Source organism: Saccoglossus kowalevskii, chromosome 9 (genome assembly GCF_978046115.1).
Source record: "Saccoglossus kowalevskii chromosome 9, keSacKowa6.1, whole genome shotgun sequence".
NCBI lineage: Eukaryota > Metazoa > Hemichordata > Enteropneusta > Harrimaniidae > Saccoglossus > Saccoglossus kowalevskii.
In genome coordinates, this window is record NC_140649.1 from 35,267,615 (window position 1) to 35,291,144 (window position 23,530).

Genomic DNA, 23,530 nt, shown 5'->3' on the forward strand with positions numbered 1-23,530 from the left:
TTACCCAGTTAGTGGATGTAATAGACTTTTGAGTTTTTGATATGTTACGTGAAATACTTAAATTATATCTCTAGTTGATATTCATTAAAGTAGCGAGGTTCCGACATTTTGGTAAAATTATGAACATTTCTCAACTGACGAAGCAGTTAAACAGAGCCATAAGAAAGTCGTGATGGGTTGGTAATTTGAAAAAGAGAAGAGATTTATTATTTTTAAAGCGCGGTGGTCGTCACGCAGCGCGTGTTCGAATTTCATGTAAATAAACAATGTATTTTACACGCGTTGTATACGTCGCTATGAGTCCCATATCGAACAGGACGCGGCACGACGACTGCCGCCCTTTAAGCTTGATAGAAGAAAACAATACAAACATGCAGCAACATCAACTAGATTGCTAGGGCAACAAGCGGGACTAACCTCCGATGACCATATACTGGCGCAACACAGCATATATTGCGTTACCTTTGTTATTTCACCACTCCTTGACCTAATTGTGTTATTATTGAGGAAATACAGCGTGTATTATTACTAGTATCAAATATCCACTATTCTACGCAATACAATGGAGGTAAAAAGAGACTCCATGGCAATACCAAGTAAATTTCGGCCACAGCGACAGTGTTGAGTAAAATAAGTGTTCATTTGTTTTTCGTTAAGCCAAACTGCCACAAGATAAATTGTTATTTCCTAACTCAAAATTACTTGCACGAAATATCCCAATGCGAAGTTCCTACAAAATGCTGACGTTGTCGAACAGAATGTCACGCGCATTGGAAATCGGCAATGATCTATTATATTCCCACGTGATGATGGGTGTTGATTCTGGTCGTGGAATTTACGAAGCTGAACCATGGATAACAGCTTCCTACGTCATTACATGCATCGTAACTCTCTAACATGGGTAAATAAATGAATAAACAAATAAATAATGTACTTTGGCTGACGACATTAATATGTTCTCATAGTCACTGCATGAATGAACGCACCCATGCGTAAAACGCGGTGGTCTCACAGTTTATAGGTGTAAGTTCGAATCTCTTGGTTTCACAGTATGACTGACCCCGGGTAATGAGCATGGACATTAAGGGACGAATCATTTGAACCCCGGGGTGGTTGAAAGATGTTGAGTGTATTTTTTTTCCGCTTACTAGCATGTAATATATTTATTTCAACACATTATGACCGTTTCTTCGGAAGTTACTTACGTTAGTTCGACAAATTTCCCCCCAAATGTTTCAAATCCAGGCACGTCACACCTTTGGTGGCACACACATACTGGTACGTAACGTATAAGGAAATGACTCACATGTAAATTCGGAATTCCCCCAAACACAATTGACTATTGTTATTTAGATATCGGCACAACCATCGTTTGGGGGATGGTGGACACAAGTGACGTTCGTACAGTTGTCATTTGTCTCGTAGTCACTGCAGCGTCAATTTAAAGGGACGTGGTTGAAAGTAATTAAGTGGTGATGCGAGAGATCGGTTTGCGACAACTTACGGAAGTATACTGAGATCATGACAACATTAACGCACTATACGAATTTGTCATTTCCCAAGTGTTCCAGCATGGAATCACCGTCGTCTTCATCGGCGGGTAAGTTACACAACACTTTCAAGAAAACAGTTGTCCAGTTTTTACTTTCACGAGACCTGAAATGACAAAAATACAATTAACAAAACAGTAAATCAATTACGTTACAATTGTTCGGATTTCATTTGTATTTTACCAGTAAAAGGCGGCGTTCTCGTCGCCAAACCCACGTCCCAATTTCGAGTGTGGCCATTTTTTAAAAACTAAATTGTACTTCCGGGCAATGTAACAATATTGACTTAAAAAAAGTCGGGGGTCACCAGCATAATTTTAGAGAAAATGGTGCTTGTATTTTAGTGGATAGTGGCCATTTTAGTAGTATTATAATACTTTCCCCATAGATTGCTATGGAAGAGATATTATGCCATATCTCAAATTGGCTGAGGCTGGTGACATAGTCTGAAAAAAATAGTATATTGTTAATGATAGGTACGTTTTGTTTTCCTGAATTATGTCAAAAATCTGGGTTTTAAAAAGTGTCAACAAATGCAATTTCTGTTTAACCTTATGCTCTATGGAGTTGTTCAAAAAATAGAAATAGGACAAGTTTCTCAAAATACGTCACTGCAACACACACAAGAATGCTATTTCATGATGCCATGGGACAATAACTCCATGATTTTACATAATAAACCAACCAATGAACAAAACCAATTTTCCACCTTAAGTTCATTAACGCACTTTTGGGCGACCCGATCACACGGATGGCCCAATCTCCTTCCTATATGTCCTTGACCCATATCACACACGACATGTCGCGGTAACCCCCATTCAACATCATCAAAAACAACTTTTGTCACATTTTGCAAAATAAACATGATTTTACTTTACTACTAATTATAAATAATACTAAATATAATATAGCATATTTTTTGTTTCTTTTATTAACAACCTACTAAGAATGTTATTGTGATCCATTGTTTCATCCTGGGAATTCTGTTTAAAAATTGTTTTTATTTCAATATTTACCCCTCTCCCGATGTTAAAAGTTATATTCCAATTTAGTTTACGCATGAGCACATTAAACACGTATACGATGCCATCTAAAATGACAATGTTCACACGACCGTGTCGAAGCGACGACTGACAAGCTCCACAGGTGAAAGTTCGCCTTATCTGTTCATCACCTGCGCATGCGTCAGATGGCCATAGCGTGTTATTGTTTACAAACAAGCGTCGACCCACAAGTATCCTCAATATGCATTGAGGATCGATCATTTAAGCTGTTTCCCTCACCTTGCTGCGGTGACCGGAAGATTTCAAAGTTGTTTAAAAAAGCAAGCCAGACACAGAGAGAAAAAAAATGCATGCACAATGTGTCTGAGGGAAATGATGTTGACACCATTCATGAAAAAGAAAATGTACAGATAAGACAGCGTGAAAAACTGCATCGGTCACACTCTTCACCCCCATAAATTTAAATGGTTGGCCCCTTATTGGACAATGTGGTATAATGACTCGGACTTTAGACTCTAAATCAGAAGTTTGTTCACTCGTCACGGTGTGGCCACTGTTTGATCACGTTCGGACCTAGGTTCTAAACAAAAGTACGCGTGAATATAACACAGTTACATAAACAGTGGCATAAATGAAATCAAATCCGAAGGTGTAACACTGTCCCAGCCATGTGACAGCATAAAGGCTCGTGACGATGAACAGGTGGTGGTGTGGTTGGGAGGGGGGGCACTCATTTGCGAGAATTGTGACAATTGTATACCAAAATGAACTTTGAAGCCATATACCTACGTTGTTTACAATGTCACTATTTTCTGAATTCCTTATTACTACGCAATAGGGCTTTACGCACGTTCGGAAATTGAGTTCCAAGCTAAAAACGCAAAGACTCATGGGTAGACGCTTGTTCATGAACAATGACACGCCATGACCATCACACGCATGCGCAGGTGCAGGTGACGACTCCCCGCTTTAATTCACAGCTCATGAGAATGGGGTTATTTTGATACGTTGACAATTTTGCTTTGGGTGGGGTATAAATTTGAATAATTTTGCTTTGGGCGGGGTATAAATTTGAATAATTTTGCTTTGGGCGGGGTATAAAAATGAATAATTTTGCTTTGGGTGGGGTATAAATTTGAATAATTTTGATTTGGGGGGGTATAAATTTGAATAATTTTGTTTTGGGTGGGGTATAAATTTGAATAATTTTGCTTTGGGTAGGGTATAAAAATGAATAATTTTGCTTTGGGCGGGGTATAAAAATGAATAATTTTGCTTTGGGTGGGATATAATTTGAATAATTTTGCTTTGGGTGGAGTATAAATTTGAATAACTTTGCTTTGGGCGGGGAATAAATTTGAATAATTTTGCTTTGGGTGGGATATAAATTTGAATAATTTTGCTTTGGGTGGGGTATAAATTTGAATAATTTTGCTTTGGGTGGGGTATAAATTTGAATAATTTTGCTTTGGGTGAGGTATAAAATGAATAATTTTGCTTTGGGCGGGGTATAAAAATGAATAATTTTGCTTTGGGTGGGATATAAATTTGAATAATTTTGCTTTGGGTGGGGTATAAATTTGAATAATTTTGCTTTGGGCGGGCTATAAATTTGAATAATTTTGCTTTGGGTGGGATATAAATTTGAATAATTTTGCTTTGGGTGGGGTGTAAATTTGAATAATTTTGCTTTGGGTGGGTATAAATTTGAATAATTTTGCTTTGGGCGGGGTATAAATTTGAATAATTTTGCTTTGGGTGGGGTATAATTTTGAATAATTTTGCTTTGGGTGGGGTATAAATTTGAATAATTTTGCTTTGGATGGGATATAAATTTGAATAATTTTGCTTTGGGTGGGGTATAAAAATGAATAATTTTGCTTTGGGTGGGGTATAAATTTGAATAATTTTGCCTCCAACAGGTCCAGGGTTTTGACACCCTGGTCTCACACTGATAATATTTTTTACGAAGTGGTTTTGATGAAGTGGTCTTCAACGTAATACTATGTGAAAAACTCACGCAAAACTCAATTTATATTAGTATTCAAACAAGACACTTCGCGATGAGCGTCTTTTGCGGTCAGTAATATTTACGAACATTTTTGTTCACTATTGGCGATCCGTTCTGCTAGGATTGCCCTTAAAATCAATTTTGTGTTTCTGAGTGTGTGGTTTTCGGTGTTTTCACGTATTAATTCTTCTATGATTGTTTTGGCTTGGCCTATTTCCCTCAAACTTGACAGGCAGGTCACACCATCACCCTAGTTATTAGAAACAAATTGGCCTATCGTTGCCATAGTAACAGCCAAAAAACTGGATAGCTTCGTGCTAAATGAATCTCCTCCTACAAATTTAGGATAAAACTCTTCAGACATAGCTCATTCTACTCAGCTTGAGTGTGGGCACTAAGTTACTATTTGAATTTTTGATATCTGTTTTCATTACCGACAAATTTGACTCTTCTGTGATTTTTTTGGCTGGGCCGTTTGGTTCAAACTTGGCGGGCAAGTCACACCCTCACTCTAGTTAGATTGTAAAATCTGAAAACAAATTCTCGCTCACCGCTGCCATAGCAACAGTCAAAAACTGATTTTTGAATACTTTCGCCCCAAATTTATTACCTCCTACCAGTCTTTATATTATTATAAATAGCAGTGTTTATATGATCATGTTTTTGTTTTTTTATTTTGGCTACGTTGCGCACTGGTAAGAGATCACCGGCGCCAACATTGTTACACTCTATCAAGTGTTTATATGATCATGTTTTTGTTTTTTTATTTTGGCTACGTTGCGCACTGGTAAGAGATCACCGGCGCCAACATTGTTACACTCTATCAACGTAATCCCAACGCAACTTTGAACTATGAATGAATACTATCGCAAAACGGTTGGAAATAATAAATTTAACAGCAGAATACAATAAAATAAAGTGACTTCTAAGTACTGAACGTTTTTTTGCGAACCTTGTATACGAGGCCCAGTTTAGTTATAAACCGACGTTAGCTGCACGTTCATGTTCTACCATGGCAACAGCCGAAAACATGATACTTGTTTTTGAGCGGAGCGGATGCCAACCAGCCTACCGGCTTGTTTTATAAACTGGCTTAGTAATTACCACCACCAATAGTAGACCATGTCACAGCATTTCAAGTACTTTTCCAACAAATCCAAAATCACTCGATAATTGTGTTTACTTTACATTTGTACTATGATTACATTTTAAGTTTTGATAATTTTATGGATACATGTACACTCACAAAAATACACCCAAAATAAGGGAATTTAGTATATAGTTTTGACAAAAAAAGCATAATTTTCTTGTCTTAATATTGCATTTTTTTTTTCTATCTGTGTAACTTCATTTGGATATCCTAACGGTTTTGCAATATTAGAGGCTGTGAACTTGTTCATGGAGGCTGCAAATTATTAAATATTGTGTTCACTGACATTTATTTTGTATTTACATTTGCAATGAGTTCCACAGTATCTTTTTCTTACTGGTGTAGCTACAGTGACTGTGTAGTGTTTTTGTTTTGTCGATTGTTGTCAGTTGTTTGTTTTGTGTTCTTGGAATTTTGTACAAAAATCAACAGCGGTTAGATGTTATTTCCATTATGCAGTATATTGTAGACAGTATCTGTATACTTTGTTATCCAGCATAAATATCAGATTGTTCGGAAACATGAAATTGTAATGTAAATTTCGTTAATTAATGTTGTAAGATGGCGCTTTCTCCGGGGCCTTCAGAGTCCCACTGGCATGTTGACTATGTTCCGGCCCGTTTGTGTGTCTGTGTCTGAGTGGTATATACAAAATACGACCAAGTGAACGTCAGAATATCAAAAAAACAGAAACCTAAAAATCAGTTGCCCATGCCAAGAGAGCCGCAGAACCAAAACAATCTGTCAGCCGTCGCCGTCCACAGCAGCGATATGATTTTGCACATCGAAATTGAGAATCGCAGGTGTAGACAATATGCATAGAAATGAACACTAAATACATCTATCTCGGCCAGCAATTGAATCATCAATCTTCATGAGTGACGTAACTGGCATTTCCATCTATTTGCTTCTATTCCCACTATCCTAAAACGCTCAAGTGAATGTTGTCAAATTCGCGAGTGTGCGTATTTTCGTACAGTGGCGTAAACATCAGTGCTACAATCAAAGATGCGCTGAACAGAAAGTCAATTCTGGGCTAGTACCATTGTCAAATTCTGGGGAGTACAGGACTATTTATATGGGAGACGTTACAATAAGGAACTAATAAAATTGTTTGATTTGCATATCAAAATCCTTTATTGGAACAGAGCATGTTCTATATTTACCAAAAAACAAAGTTATTATGTTTCTAAACACACAACAGACTCGAAACAATAGAAACCGTCCGATCCGAGCGACCTGCGTTCTTGAAAATCGAGTCTTATCGCCCTTGCGTTTCCGAGCAAAAAAACGTTGAGGCCAAAAACGACCGATTTTCGCCCAATCTTCTATGAATTTTTCATAATTCAGCTAATTCAGTCCAGCGGTTAGATAGAGTATTTATTAGAGACGCCCAGAGAGAATAAAAATTTGGGACGTGAATCGCTCCGGCGACGAAAAATCTGCTTAAATAGCCAAGGGGGTGAGGGACTGCATTTCAAAAACATATTTATATAAACACGGACCTAACCACAGGGGGCGTGCTACATATAGGCAAAATAGAATTACACCAGCATTTTTGTGTTTTTTGTGTGATCGCGATTGAAATACGTAGTGCGGACTAACTCGTTTAAAAAAAAAATATTTGAACAGCGTTTCTACGTTGCACTACCACGTGACTGCGTCTAATAGTGTCACAGTATGTAAAGCAGCTCGGAATTATGTATAACTTTAGCGACGTAAGGTTAATATAATGTAATTGTTTTGGTTGTTCAATGAACTCGCGTTTTTGCGTGCCTGTCATTGATTTGTGTTTGTGCCCTCTGTAGTTGACTTTTAGTTTAATTTAGACATTGTCTTGAGCAGTCAGTATTATGCTTTTGTTTTTTCGAATAGTTTTACGTTATAATGTCGTGCGTTGTGTTCGTGAATCAGGGAGCTTCGTCTCGCTTGGCTGATGTCACATACTCATAGAGATACCGGATTCGACCCAAATAAATATACATTAGTTCATTACAGACAGTCCAGCTTTATTCACACAAGCAGTCAGCTGAGGTAACCTCTCACTGTACCGCCCTCTCGTTCTCGCTCCCCTTACCAAGGTTACAAACTCTCTATAATAAAAGTCAAAACACCAAGGCGTGGCAGAGTAAACATGCGATCAGCCAATCGCTGCAGTCGTTGGCACGATCACGTGATTACCAGGGATGTGTCTCACGGTTAAAGCATTGCAAAGTTGCCTCTACTAAATATAATAAGTAAACAATCTATTTATCAAATTCATGTTACATATTTATATAATCTCCACCCTAAGTATGCAAGTTGTTGATTCTAAACAATAGTCTAACGGCGTGTGATGGGAATGTGCGATCGTGAGCTCGCTACTATGTAACTATGGCAATGATCTCGTCCATCCATAATTCATTCATTCAATCTTGAAAACTCTATATTACAGATTATGATTTTCCATATACCTCGCCATCTATAAGCAGTTACTACACTGCGAATGGAAGTGAAGTGCCAAATAGAAAGGTTTTCCTACCTTATGTAGAGGCATGTAAGCATACAACAACCAATTTGTTCAAAGATTTAATATCGAATGGTGTCAATGAAACCGACATTGTGATAGCTTTTAAAGATTTCAAGCCAGGCGTGAGCTTAGAAGACAATTTTATTGAGTCCATTAAATCAAGTGTCCTGACAGTGGTGCCACTGTGTACAACTTTTCTTAAAAGATTCGGGTCCCTAATCGAATCTGGATGTAATCAACTATATTGCCTTAAGCTAGAAGACTGTGACATCCCGGATCGTTTCAAAGACCACTGGAACATAATCGACTATACTGATCCCACACAAAAGAAATATGTTATACCGAACATATTGAAGGCAATCCGGGATACAACACCGATGGTCTGCTCTGAAGAGGCTGATGGTTCCGATAAGGAGAGTGTAAATGCAAATTCATTTGTAAGCGTAAATGTTGAAGATGGGGCAAGTAATGTGCACGAGCCGACTGGCCCGCAAATTGCAACTGTGCTGATGGAGTCTGCACGACGAATAGAAACAAGTGAAGGTAAACTGAAAGCATTTATTTACATTGTGTTATAAAATTCCATTCCATATTCCACTTCATTATATTTGATCACAAAGGTTTACATTTCACTTGCATAGGCATTAAAAGAGACCTTAATCAATTATTGAACATTTTGCACACATACACTACCTAACGATATTGTCTACCGGTTTGCAGACTTCGATCCTGTCACATGGTCTGTTAAACAGTTCTATCATAACCCTAAGAGATACCTTGATGAATTTTCGAGAACAGACGGTAGGCTCTACCACAAGATTGAACGAGTCTTGATTCAACAGATTGTACCAGATCTAAGAAAAGACTGCAGCTGGAATTCTTTGATTGCGCTTGCATGCTGCTGCAGCGAAAACGTGCAACTAGTGGTTTTAGAGTTGCTACTTTCTTGGCTAACTGGACCAATCAGTTGGAAAGCAAAGAATGACGACATTTCAAAAATGGAATATGCACTAAGACATGAAATTAACAAACCTTTGCAATTATACGAATGCATGACAGACTTGACCAGATTGAAGGTGTATGGCAACGTCCTCCGTCACATCTACGCAAATATTTGTAACTATACACTTGCTATTGAAGACATCAAGAATATAAATTGCTCGATTACCAAGCATCTCAAATGGTTAAATGACAAGAAAACATCCTTCATGGAGACAAAACAAGTACACAACAAGCCCAGTGTATGTATCTGGCAAATGATCCATTCAGCTTTAGAAGTTATTGACGACCTGTTGCGAGAAATTAAACTATGCCAAAACAAACATAGTAACAAATCATACACGAGCAAACAGATGACGACGACAAGCGGATGGAAAAACATATTTACCACTGCAAAGTGGGTAGATATGGCAATCTATCCCATGGAGTACCACATTGAGGTGAATTGATTATATGTACAATCTATTTTATGTAGACGTCTTGTCTAATTCTGTTTGAATGTTAGTGTATAAAACCTGTCAAAACTGTTGACTTTATTATGAAATTTGTTTATTTACTATGTCAGATGTCATCCGATTCCTCAATTCTCAAAACCTACCTGGAGGTTTTACAGAAGAAGTTCAACAAGCTCTCGACAGATCGGGAACAACTGAAGTATTCCCTTATCACAGTTCAGACTTTGGTAACATTTATTACAAACACGAAAGACCAAGGTATGTTTATTTATCCAACAGCGTCGACATTATCAATTAATCTAAACTCAACTAAGTATACTGCGCTATGGTAGGGTGGTCGTAGTGTTTTATGGGGTGCTCAGTCGTATTGGGATTCCTACAAAGTGCAATGGACATACATCAATAACAATAATGTGCTACACGAGAAGAGATGAACTGTCTAGGTGCATTCACACGAATAAATATACAAAAGAATGATTGGTTTACACTAAGAATTGATGGCAGGTCTATTTATGTCTATTATTTAATTATTCTATTTTTACTTTTATTTGAAGAAATATGCAAGATTGCTCTGGGCGGAGATGAGAGTGTGATTGGTCTACTCGACTTCTTCAGTCTCACAAGTTTAGTAAAAATGAAGGCGAGGATATTCAAAAAATGTCGCATGAATATTGATTCTTTTACGGCCACAACAAAGGAACTCTTGAAGACTCTCCTATTTCATCCTCACAGTTATGAAGTACGTACACGTGTTGCAAAGAGATTGTTCAACTTCGTCGACACAAAGAACAATGTTACAATAATAAACGACCACGTACAGCATAGTATTCACATCGATTACATAACCGATACGTATAGATATTTCTCGTGTCACATTAGTCAAGATAATCTGGTACATGAGAGTAATTCAAGTTGTGTTTTTCGTGGTGAGATACTGGGACAAAATGTGGCGATTAAAATACAGCATTTATTGTGTTTAAGCGAACTTCATAACAATAACCCCGAGTTTGATGGGGCCCCCAGAAACATTCAGCATGAATTGAAATTTCTCCGCAAACTGTCAGAAGGCGATAAGATTATAAAACTACTTGCATACCAATCACAACCCAACCCAATGTTCTACATAACAAAATATATGCCACACGATAATTTATCTAACTTTCTAAGACAACGAAGAAACGATTATCGAAGAATTTCTCTGCTCTGTCTCAATGACCTGATTGGGTTAATATTAGATATGGTGGATGCTTTGAAATATTGCCATGACAACAATGTAATTCATCGCAATATTTTAGCCGAGAGTTTTCTGGTTGCTGTGAACGACAAAAGGTAATTATGATACGACTTTGACATAACTTATAGTTCGTAGAAAGGTTTACAATATAGAAATATCGTTAATTTCGATGTTTTTTCTCTTCAAATTTGTAGTTTTGGATGCAAATTAGCCGACTTTTCTCTGGCCCAGTTAGTTGAAAATACAAACCGCATTGATGAAGAAGATGGTATTTATGCGAGTATTGGTTTTGACGAATCTACAGAGGATGAGCTGCATTTCACTGGTACTGTTGTATTGTCTAACAATCAGCCAGTCAGTCGGTCGGTGGCTCAACCAAATGGTGGATCAATCAATCCCTCCATTAGTTAATTGATCCCTCCATCAGTCGTTCAATCAATCGATCAATCTGTCAGTCAGTCGATCAATCTATTAGTCGATCAATCGAATCCATCAGTCGATCAATCATTTCATCAGTCAATCAATTCGTCAGTCAATCAATCAATCTGTCGGACTAACTATCAATTAATCCATCAATAGATCAATCAATATACCAATCGATCAACCCGTCTGTCGATCAATCAATATATCAATCAATCAATCAATTAATCAGTCAGTCAGTAGTACAATTCGCATATTACCCAGAAACATCATGTTATCATATTGAATTATTCACTTTATTATTGTTTATCACATAAAAGGCAGTGAGAAAGAAGAAATAACTCTACTCTGGAGTGCTCCTGAATCACTTCGCTATTGTCAATATTCTAAATCAAGCGATGTCTGGATGTTAGGCTGCAGTATTATAGAAGTTCTCACCCACGGATGTTATCCATATCGAGAACTACAAGCGATGCCAGTTGATGACTTGGTACAATTGGTGAGTCTGTTAATGACGTGATACAATTGGTGAGTCTGTTAATGACGTGATACAATCGGTGAGTCTGTTAATGACGTGGTATAATTGGTAAGTCTGTTAATGACGTGATACAATCGGTGAGTCTGTTAATGACGTGGTATAATTGGTAAGTCTGTTGATGACTTGGTACAATTGGTAAGTCTGTTGATTACGTGATACAATTGGTAAGTCTGTTGATGACGTGATACAATCAGTGAGTGTTGATGACGTGATACAATTGGTGAGTCTGTTAATGACGTGATACGATTGGTGAGTCTGTTAATGACATAATACAGTCGGCGAGTCTGTTAATGACATGATACAATCGGTGAGTCTGTTGATGACGTGCTAGAGTTTATGAGTCTGTTCATGACGGGGTACATTTGCTGACTCTGTTGATGACGTGGTTCTACTTCTGAGTCTGTTGATGACGTACTGCAAATTAAACTAAATTAATTCTTGAAGCCCAAACCCCGAGTTTGTGTATTTATTATAAGTGTCTATTTGTTTCTCATTACAACGTAAATATGGAATATATCACATTTGTCAAATGTCCAATGTTATAGGGTCGTATATTCGCTATAACATCAATGATTGAGAGTGAAATAATATATTTCTCTGTCTATATCTCTCATTACAGATCGTTCAAGGGCATATCTCGTCTCAACATCCTTGTATCCCTGACACACTTTACTGGATTATAAGAGGCTGTTTTGTCTATGACCCCTCGGAACGTATAATGTTGGACGGACTTAAGTCTGATCTTAAAGTATTCAGAGAGGATTGCAAACTACCAGGTTCGTGAAGAAACACATAACTCGAGAATTGTATTTTAAATTAATATTGTCTGACTCAATTATCCCTAATGATATAATATAGGCAGCAAGTATTAGAATTTTTATTTGATACTGTAGACAAAATCCGGCTATGTTTCACCAAAAAATATTTATTTGCTGGATATGCAGATGTATTGGTTATATGAGGAAATCAAAACCACTATTACCATGTTGCTGTTGTACACAGCAAAAGAATCAGTGCGCATGCGTATTGAGAATGCCATTGTTTCGTCATACTCTGACTCGCAGCGTTTTCAGTTTATGATAAATCATAGTCGTTCAATCAATCAATCTGTCTGTAGATCAATCAAATCCGTCAGTGGATCAATCAGTCCGTCAGTTGGTCGATCAATCCATCAGTAGATCAATCAAATCCGTCAGTGGATCAATCAGTCCGTCAGTCGGTCGATCAATCCATCAGTAGATCAATCAAATCCGTCAGTGGATCAATCAGTCCGTCAGTCGGTCGATCAATCCATCAGTAGATCAATCAAATCCGTCAGTGGCTCAATCAATCCATCAGTAGAACAATCAATTCCGTCAGTGGCTCAATCATTACGTCAGTCGGTGGATCAATTCATCAGTAGATCAATCAAATCCGTCAGTGGCGCAATCAGTCCGTCAGTCGGTCGATCAGTCCATCAGTAGATCAATCAAATCCGTCAGTCGGTCAATCAATCCATCAGTAGATCAATCAAATCCGTCAGTGGATCAATCAGTCCGTCAGTCGGTCGATCAATCCACCAGTAAATCAATCAAATCCGTCAGTCGGTCAATCAATCCATCAGTAGATCAATCAAATCCGTCAGTGGCGCAATCAGTCCATCAGTAGATCAATCAAATCCGTCAGTGGCTCAATCATTACGTCAGTCGGTCGATCAATCCATCAGTAGTTCAATCAAATCCGTCAGTGGATCAATCAGTCTGTCAGTCCGTCGATCAATCCATCAGTAGATCAATCAAATCCGTCAGTGGATCAATCAGTCCGTCAGTCGGTCGATCAATCCATCAGTAAATCAATCAAATCCGTCAATGGATCAATCAGTCCGTCAGTCGGTCGATCAATCCATCAGTAAATCAATCAAATCCGTCAGTGGATCAATCAGTCCGTCAGTCGGTCGGTCGATCAATCCATCAGTAGAGCAATCAAATCCGTCAGTGGATCAACCAGTCCGTCAGTCGGTCGATCAATCCATCAGTAGATCAATCAAATCCGTCAGTGGATCAATCAGTCCGTCAGTCGGTCGATCAATCCATCAGTAGATCAATCAGTCCGTCAGTCGGTCAATCAATCCATCAGTAGATCAATCAAATCTGTCAGTGGCTCAATCAGTCCGTCAATCAATCCATCAGTAGATCAATTAATTCGTCAGTCAATCAATGAATACTGAGCGGTGTACATAGTTTCTGTCTATAATATTCGTTTACACTTATAGTCAAACCTATGCTTCTTATTTATCTCCTACATGCTGTATTATTTCTATTAGCGCTGGAAATTATATTTAATTTTTTGTTTAGGTTGTCCCAAAAACTGTTCATTTATTCACTTAAAAGAGTTTGAACTGTGTAATCTCTATCAAAATCGATAGCATATTTAGAAAAAAATGTCACAGACTATTTGTAATTGTCTCTGTTTTTCACTAATATTTATTCAAAGAATCAACGCCATAAAGTACTGTTCACTGTTCGTAATTTATAAAATGCATACATTAGTTCATCAAAACAAATACATTTTCTAATTTTGCCATGTTTTTAGATCAGTTTGATTACGTGTTTTATATGAGATAGGATAATACAAACTGTACACAAAAAAGGGTGTATGTAGATTCGGAAATATACGAACAAGAATTACACGATACATCAAATACTAAATTATACTAGTTAAATAATCTCATATTTTTCTATTATGTCTTTTATTTTATTTTACTATATTTTTACCTTACTGTATCCACTGTAGATTACAGTTGCGTAATAAACTATTATCATTATTCTTTTGAAGGAGCGCACGCAACTGGCATCCACAAACCTCCACCTCATACGCAGTGTGATCGTCCGAAAAGGGTTAGTCTCTAGTTTTGAAAACTTGTGCGTCCATTGATTTTGCATCGTAGATTAACAAATATGACGAAAAACGACAATATTGTAGGATGAAATTTTGTCATGTTTGACTACTTCACCCTCACTGAGGCCACACATTAAACTGTTTAACTTGACTGAACTGAACTGAACTGTCGATACTCCAGCTGTACTGTACTCCAGCTGCATACTTTGAGGTATCCTCGTAATTACCTCATAGTATATTTCAAGTATACTATAATAATTGCTGGTGTACATCAAGAATGCAATATAGTAAGATACAAGTAGTAAAGTAAATGTTTTATCCTTTTTCCTGCAGGGAAACCCACCGGGACAAATAGAAGGTAAGTTGACATTACCAGGTAATCTCATCTATAGAGTATGATACTAGTCAAATATATATTATTTCATAGCACTGATTTCATTGTAATTTTTTTCTCCTTCAGCTTTTATTGATGGTAATATAGACAGGAAAGTAAGTGAATACACTATTACAGTTGAAGAAACTCGTGTGGAAAGTTAATATTTACTAGAGTCATCTGAAATATCATTTTCCTTATTTGTATCATCCAACAAACTAATCCACGATTACAACAATTCAATCTAAAGAACCGTGCATCATATTTCATATTATATTCATCTATAAATTGCAGCTAGTAAATCGTCATTAAAAATAAAACCTTTTTCATCTCTAGGGGCATCTTCAATAGATCTACTGTAATACGAATACTGTTAATATTTATAGAATCATAATACGTGCCATTAATCATTGTCAAATCATTCTCAGTATTATCACATGATATTATACAATCCAACTATCAACTATAGCATTTTCTCATCAAATTCTGCACTAAAACTTTTTTTTCATTTACAGGTTTTTACAAGCGTGCTTACCGGGAAACAGACAGGAGATGAACCTATTCTCTTGAATGAAAAGGTATGAAAATAATGAAGGTTGAAGAATCGGTACTATATTTTGTCTTGATACTTGATTTACTACATTTCCCATTTCCTATAATTGTCTTCTTATATCAAAACAGTTTGGAAATCGACATCGATATGTCGAACATCTGACTGACAAACGGAATCATGAAGAAGTAAAGATACTAGAAAATTTGTGTCACCCTCTCATCGCATCAATTTCATTCAAACCAAACCAGGTAATAAATCCTTTTTCTTTTCTTTTTTTTAAACGTCTGATAATGCCTAATACACATTTCCAACGGTATTAAAACTAATTGTATAAGAGTTGTATTTGTAATATGTGCTCCCACTATTAGGATGTTTTTTCCTTTTTCTAGTTTGACCTACAATATTCGTTACACTATACCTATCAGGATTCTCCTGGCAATCTTCTTGAAGTAGCGAGTAGAAAAACAAGCATGGTGTGCACTCTCGAAGATATTAATATTTATCTTTGTCAAGTAGCCGATGCAGTGTATTATTTACACAGAAATGGAATTATACATCGTGATCTCAGAGCTTCCTATGTACAAGTGTCAGGAAAGAAAGAGGTACACGCATATCCCATAATATACCAGGATTCCGTTCTTATGATATAATTGATCGCATTATGTGAACTCACCAAGTGCGGTCCATGGCATTTAAAACACAAACGCAGAATGTACTGACACGTTTTTGAAACACCACACAGCCTTTTTCTTACCTTTTTTACCACATATTGTAACATACTATTTATTAGTTGATTGCTATATTATTTTCGTAGGAATTTATTATTTCCTTTGGTGTGCCCAAATTGTTTATCAACAATTTGAATAGATTCGATTCACTGTGGTGCTGACCAAAAATACCAATGTCAAATTTCAAGGGTCAAGTCAATGGTAAATGTTAGTGTTGGGTTAATTTTCTACGGTTGGTCAAAATATTTCACTTTCAAGGTTAAGTAAATAGTTCATATCTATAATGACCAATTTGTTTTTGGATGTTTTTGTTAACATATAACAAGCTGTCGTTAAAACTTGAAATAGTCGGTGAAATGTTCGCGCACTTATCGTCTTACGTTTAGTTCCCAGGCCCTGTAGTTATTATGCCTACTACGCCAATGAACAAACAATTCCCAAGTTGTCAAAAATATACTTGTAAATATTCGTCATGGATCAACTGATCAGTCTTCTGGTTCACATCAAACTATGAATACATGAATTACATATATTTACATATGTATAATGGTATGCCGTTTGAGATTGGGCTCGTGCTCATTTCAAGTTCTTCTGTCTAATATAATTAAAATACGATGTGTTGCACATCTATGTATTTTTTTTATTTTTACTACGTAATTTTATTTTGTATTATTTTACTATCGCCACTTACACATGGGCTTTTTTTGATTACCAATACTACCAACAAATGAATAATAAAATAAAATAAAATAAATAAATAACACAATAAAAAATATATAAATGAAATATAAATAAAGCAAAGCTCAAACTAAGATCGTATTTTAACCATAATGACGTCTATCTGTAGTAGCGAAGCGCATGCCATGATCGGAATCCCTTGATGCGATATGTGTTTGTTTACCTGTAATTATATTGATGTAATTTTGAATTACTGTCAATCAAGCGTGACCACACCCATCAGAATATTACTGTCAATCAAATGTGACCACACCCATCAGAATATTACTGTCAATCAAATGTGACCACATCCATCAGAATATTACTGTCAATCAAATGTGACCACATCCATCAGAATATTACTGTCAATCAAATGTGACCACACCCATCAGAATATTACTGTCAATCAAATGTGACCACATCCATCAGAATATTACTGTCAATCAAGCGTGACCACTCCCATCACTTACTTAAGTTACTGTAAAGACATTCATTATCCACAGGGTTTTAATTTCCCTATTATTTTTATTTGATATGCGAAATATGCTATATTAAAATGACGTGAAGATGTAACATTAACATAGAACATATTGTTTCCATTGAACATGAATGAAATCAAAATCCTATATTCTCAAAATATTCAGAAAGGTGGAATTAAATAACAGAAAAAAAAATAATGTACTTGGTCATCACTTGTCATGGGAATATTAGGGTGTGTTCAGTTTGATGACATAAAGATAATTCGTATCACACTTTGTGGAAGACCAATACCATACTCAATTGATTCTCGCATTTTTACACTTTTACAGGTATTATTGTTTCGATTGGGTCGAGCTGTTCATCAAAGTCTGGGATTTTATGACAAAGACTTGTGGTCATGTGTAACAACAAAACCTGTACCTGAAGATTCAACCATATGGTGAGTTTGTGCTTCATTTTTCTTTATCATGAATACCCTTCAATTCATAAATAAAAAATAACTGATTTGGTCTGGGCTCCGTATAGATCAGCATTTTACCACAGGGAGCCCAGGAACTATGATAAACTGTACGCACTCCCTATGAGCGGGGGGGGGGGGGTATCGGCTGATATCTAGTGTTAGAAATAGACAACGGATGAAGGCTCCAGCCAGCTCATATTTTTAAACTCGAAAAAACACTCCCTATGAGCGGGGGGGGGGGGTATCGGCTGGTATCTAGTGTAAGAAATAGACAAGGGATGAAGGCTCCAGCCAGCTCATATTTTAAAACTCGAAAAAACAGACGAAAAGAATGAAAAATAAAATCTATAAAAAATACCAGGTTGAAGAATATTAGTTGCTCCTTCAAATTTCGCCAGTCTTGTGATTAGTTGTTGACAAATGCTGAACAGGCCACGCCTCTAACTGTACCGTGCGTTCGGGCAAACCGTTAGGAATTCCTAAATGGAGTCAATTTGTGTAGTTTTCTTGATTTATTCTGCAGATATCGGTAAAATGTGGGTAAGGCTTTGGCGAAATTTGAAGGAGCAACTAATATTCTTCAACCTGGTATTTTTTTTTATATTTTATTTTTCATTATTTTCGTCTGTTTTTTCGAGTTTAAAAAATGTGAGCTGGCTGGAGCCTTCGTCCCTTGTCTATTTCTTACACTAGATACCAGCCGATACCCCCCTCCCCGCTCATAGAGACTGCGTACTACAGTTGATTATAGTTCCTGGGCTCCCTGTGATTTTACCTTCGATGTAAATGGACCCTTAGATTTCGTTGGGAGCGAGAGAACAACGCGACTTGTTTTTGTTCTATTTTCTTCTCTCATTGCATCCACTGATTTAGTGCGCCACGTATCTACGGTATTTGGAACACTTTGAGTTACGTTAGGAGAAAGAAAACTATTTGAGAAGTATTTGAGACTCTCGATCTAAATTATAACTTAGCTGCCAGGAGACGCTAAAGTGTATTTCAATTAAGCATATTCAATTAGGTCACGGCACCGTATTACACCATAAATCCCCACACTCTATGCCCAAACGCGCGAAACCTCAGACAATCAACGTCTGATCACTGATCTGCTTTACATGTATTTTTTTTGCAGGTCAGCGCCTGAAATTATTGAGAATGGTTGTTATTCGCAAGCATCTGATGTGTATAGTCTGGCTACGCTCATATACCAAGTGTACACTGCGTACGATCTTGGGTCAAGTGTCGCGTTTTCAGACACAATACCATTTCCGCATCTTTCGAACGATAAAGTAAGTATATGCAATGTAGCATTTAATTCAGACAGGCAATTATTGTCATCAAGTATCGGGAACAGGATATGTTGCTCCGAAAATATGTCTAAAATTACTTTTTCTGCGACTTATTTTTATTGTATTTGGGTTAACCCATCACATTTTGGTTTATCATTTCTAATCTTATGATTTAGTGAAGAATACAATGCAATGGCTAAATATAGAGAGATTTATTATTGTTAAAATAGGAACGCAGATTGGAATATTTGCAAAGACGCGAGACACCGGACCAGCCTGGAAGCTGTTCAGATCCATTGTATGTTGTAATGAAGTCATGTTGGCATTACGAGCGGATAAGAAGACCACACATGAGTGAAATAGTGGATTTCTTTTCACTCCCAAACAGGTGAGGCGAATATACACCAAGTGTGTTGCACATAATATATTTACCAAACAAAACATACAAATAAAAGGAATTTCCAATTTTTAAAGAATATTGTAATTTTTTTCTTGCACAATGTTTTGCGTGGTTTCAATATCGTCTTTGTCGTGTGGCACTCTAAGCTATTTATATTTTCCATTTTTGAAGAACGCGAAACACCTCCGGAGTGTATAGGTATTTTCAAGCAACTTAAATATGATGTATTTTTTTAAGAAACTAAGAGTGATTTTTTTATTCCAGTGAGAAATGGTCAAGTTCATTGCTAAAACACTTTGCACCCGTAAGCGACCAATTTGACGACAACATCGTCGAGTACGCATACGTGCATCGAAATCCCCGCCACAAGCGGCAACGTTCACTTTTCAAGTCACCCGAAAAGAGACAAGTGCTTGACAAGGCAGACATTTCCTTCTTCTGTCGAGGCGCCATCAAGCAACGAAGATCGCAATATGGGCCTGGAGCAGTATATCCATCATTAGCAACGGGAACGCCTGCAGTTCTGCAATCAACGGAACGAGGTGTCATGAAGATAAATCCCCTGTGTTCGCCCCAGTCGTATTTGCCCGTCACGGTGATTAATGAGCTTTCACGTCGGATGGGTATTGAAACTGGAAGACGAGACGCCCTATCTTTCCGAGATAGTGCTTCTTCACAACTAACAGAAACAACTGACCTTACTGGTGTGAGATACGTCGAGTCACCTCTGCCTCCGGGTCCAGCAGAGATCGAGTTCAATACAAGAATAATTCCACAAATGCAGCATATATTTGCCAATAGAACACCAATGTACATGAATGTTAGGCCTGGTTGTACTAATGATATTCACTGACAAACTTGACAAATTTTCCACAGCATGGCGTTTTTTCTTTTAACCACTACATATTTTTAATGTATATTAATATATGAATTTTACAACGTGTCGATTATAAATGGTAAAGTCAAAATATAATGCATACCAGTTTATGCTATTCGCGTGAAGTGAAATATTTCAGGAAGGTAAAACATATCAAATAATTTGTAAATATCTATAATATGTAAATATTTATATATATTTTTAAACGGTTTCAAATACCTATATTATTAATTGCTGAAAAGCTTAATAAATTACTAGTACCGTAAAACATATGTATCATAAATCCCGCTATTACATAATTGCCATCGTTGTCTCGGTTTTATATATGGTGTTCATTATGGCGGCTGAAACGGTTATCATACTGACAATGTATTTATTGCCATTACATTTGTTATAGCTGACTCACATATCATGACGTTTAAAGCGGGGAGTCACCACCTGCGCATGCGTAAGATGGCCATAGCGTAATATTCTTTACAAACAAGCGCCTACCCATGAACCTTTGCATTTTTAGCGTGTGCTGTTATCGTCGCTTGTAACAAAACTCCCGCGCGTGCGCAAGTGACGACCCTTCCGCTTCAATACCTTCTCAGAAATGTTATATTTGATTTACCTCATAGACAGTACCCATTATTTTCGTTAATCAGTATTACTATCCGATTTTAAGGGAAATAGTGATTTCTTTACTACAATCACCCTCGGCGGACGTATAAGTGTAATAAATGCGACTACTTGTTAAACAGTCCTCTGCGGTAACATTAAACTAACCGCTAACGAAATTCGATCATACTCGGCATTACACAAATAACCTAGAACACTTTCTCTTGATATTTTAATTATTAGAAATTATCGTTCAACTGTAAGACCGTTTCTGATTGGCTGAAATACCACAGACAGCCATGTATAAAATTCAAAATTAAAAAAAAAATATCAAAAAACATGCCCATGACATAGTACTATTTATCCAGTTGCCCGGCATTCTAAGAATTGGGAGGCAACATTTTTGTCATTGTGACAACTGCCACTTTAAATAGCTATCAACTTATTTGGTAAATTAACATAATCATATTCAATGGAAGCATGCCGTATTTATCAGCCAATCAAAGTCACGGTCACCCACTGGATATTAAAGCGGGCTTGCGTCAGGCGGCCATAGCGTGTCATTGTTTACAAACAAGCGTCTACCCATGAGTCTTTGCGATTTTAGCGTGTGTTGTTATCATCGCTTGGGACTCAATTCACGCGCGTGCGCAAGTGACGACACTCCCGCTTTAAGTCTTAGTAAGAAAACCGTACACAGCCCAGGATATGTTTATATATTTTGTGTATGTGAAAACATGGAATGTGCATACCGGGATCTTAGTGTACACAATTTTAGCTTTCTATAAACATCATGTATGTATTCCTGACTCTTACATTGGTGGGGCGTGTTTACTAACACGTTTACAGTACAAAAATCTATGATCAATGACGTATGTACTTGTTATTCAAGAATGATGTAATACTAATAATATATTAACACAATTCTTCGTCTCTTTGTTGGCGATCCGCTCCGCTAGGATTGCCCTTATAATCACTTTTGTCGTTTTGTGTGTGTGTGTCTGTGTGTGTACATTTCCAGTGTTTTCACTATCACATGTGATTTTTTTGGCTTGGCCGATTTCGTTCAAACTTGGCAGGTAGGTCACACCTTCACCCTAGTTATTAGGAAAAATCTGCAAAAAATTTTGGCCCACCGTTGCTATAGCAACAGCCAAAAAACTGATTTTTGGATAGCTTCGCGCCAAATGTATCTCCTCCTACAAATTTGGGACAAAACACTTCAGACATAGCTCATTCTACTCAGCTTGAGTGTGGGCACAAAGTTACCATTTGAATTTTTGATATCTGTTTTCATTACCGAGAAATTTGACCCTAAAGTTGGGGTAACTTTTCACCAGCAACGGCTTTTAACTCCTCTGTGATTGTTTCCGCTCGGCCGGTTTTGTTCATACTTCACAGGTAGGTCGTGCCGTCACTAATTGGAAAACAATCCTGGCACACCATTGCCATTGCAACATCCAAAAACTGATTTTTGAATACTTTCGCCCCAAATGTATTACCTCCTACCAGTTTTATCGGTGTCGCTGGGTGTATATGATAAAGGGAAGTTGTGCAACCAAATTTGCCGAGTTCGCAGTTTTTCGCCAATAAAAAAATAACTAAGGCAACAACTCACGGTTTTTCAGCATTTTTGTAATAAAGACATTATTCTCCATCAATAATCCGCCCAAAACAGGAACATTTCTACTAATTCTTGTGTTTTTTCGACGTTTTTCGAAAAACCTGCGATTAGGCTGTGAAAGTAGAACATTCCGGAGGGGGCGAAATGGAAGAGCCATATTTAACGCGTAAAAATAGAACGCGTATTTTGACCTCTATGCGGTCGTCGCCAAAGAGCCCCGCGTCCATCGCCTGGCAATGCTCTTCCGTTTCACCAGTTGCGTTTTTTTGACTAAAATTTGGGCAGTACTGTCAGTCACGAAAATTGATGAATAAATTAATACACATAAAATATGAATCACGGGCTAATTCAATGGTCACCGAACACTCCACTGTGGCAAGATAGTAGCGTACTGTATATTTGACCCAGATTTGACAAGCGTGGTACAGTTTTTTGCGCGTGTCCGTAATAACGCGCACAAAGGATTGTGGGGCAGAGTCCTTTATTTGCTGGCATTCTTGACTTTTGACTGCAGTTCTTTTTTATATTTTACAGTAAATGCTTTTGATATGCTCTTAGGTTTCTTAATATCCGTCTGAAATTCTGGACTGTGGTCATATTTTTCGATTAGGAGTCGTATATTTAAATAACTCACCGTGACTAATGTTTTGCATTATGAAGTATATTATTATGAAGGTCAACA

General features: G+C 37.2%; 1 protein-coding gene across 1 annotated transcript; it reads left to right on the forward strand.

Annotated features, from left to right (window-relative positions):
* The first annotated feature begins 1,363 nt into the window (after positions 1 to 1,363).
* Positions 1,364 to 22,148, forward strand: LOC144344205 (uncharacterized). Its single transcript, XM_085503457.1, has 18 exons — positions 1,364 to 1,600; positions 8,150 to 8,767; positions 8,945 to 9,663; positions 9,789 to 9,936; positions 10,233 to 11,007; positions 11,107 to 11,237; positions 11,653 to 11,831; positions 12,490 to 12,646; positions 14,685 to 14,746; positions 15,081 to 15,105; positions 15,208 to 15,236; positions 15,636 to 15,698; positions 15,802 to 15,921; positions 16,063 to 16,275; positions 17,928 to 18,037; positions 19,191 to 19,347; positions 19,578 to 19,735; positions 20,012 to 22,148. Exons 1-18 carry the CDS (start codon positions 1,522 to 1,524, stop codon positions 20,598 to 20,600), a joined length of 4,332 nt encoding a protein of 1,443 aa, XP_085359583.1. The 5' UTR covers positions 1,364 to 1,521; the 3' UTR covers positions 20,601 to 22,148.
* The last annotated feature ends 1,382 nt before the right edge of the window (positions 22,149 to 23,530 follow it).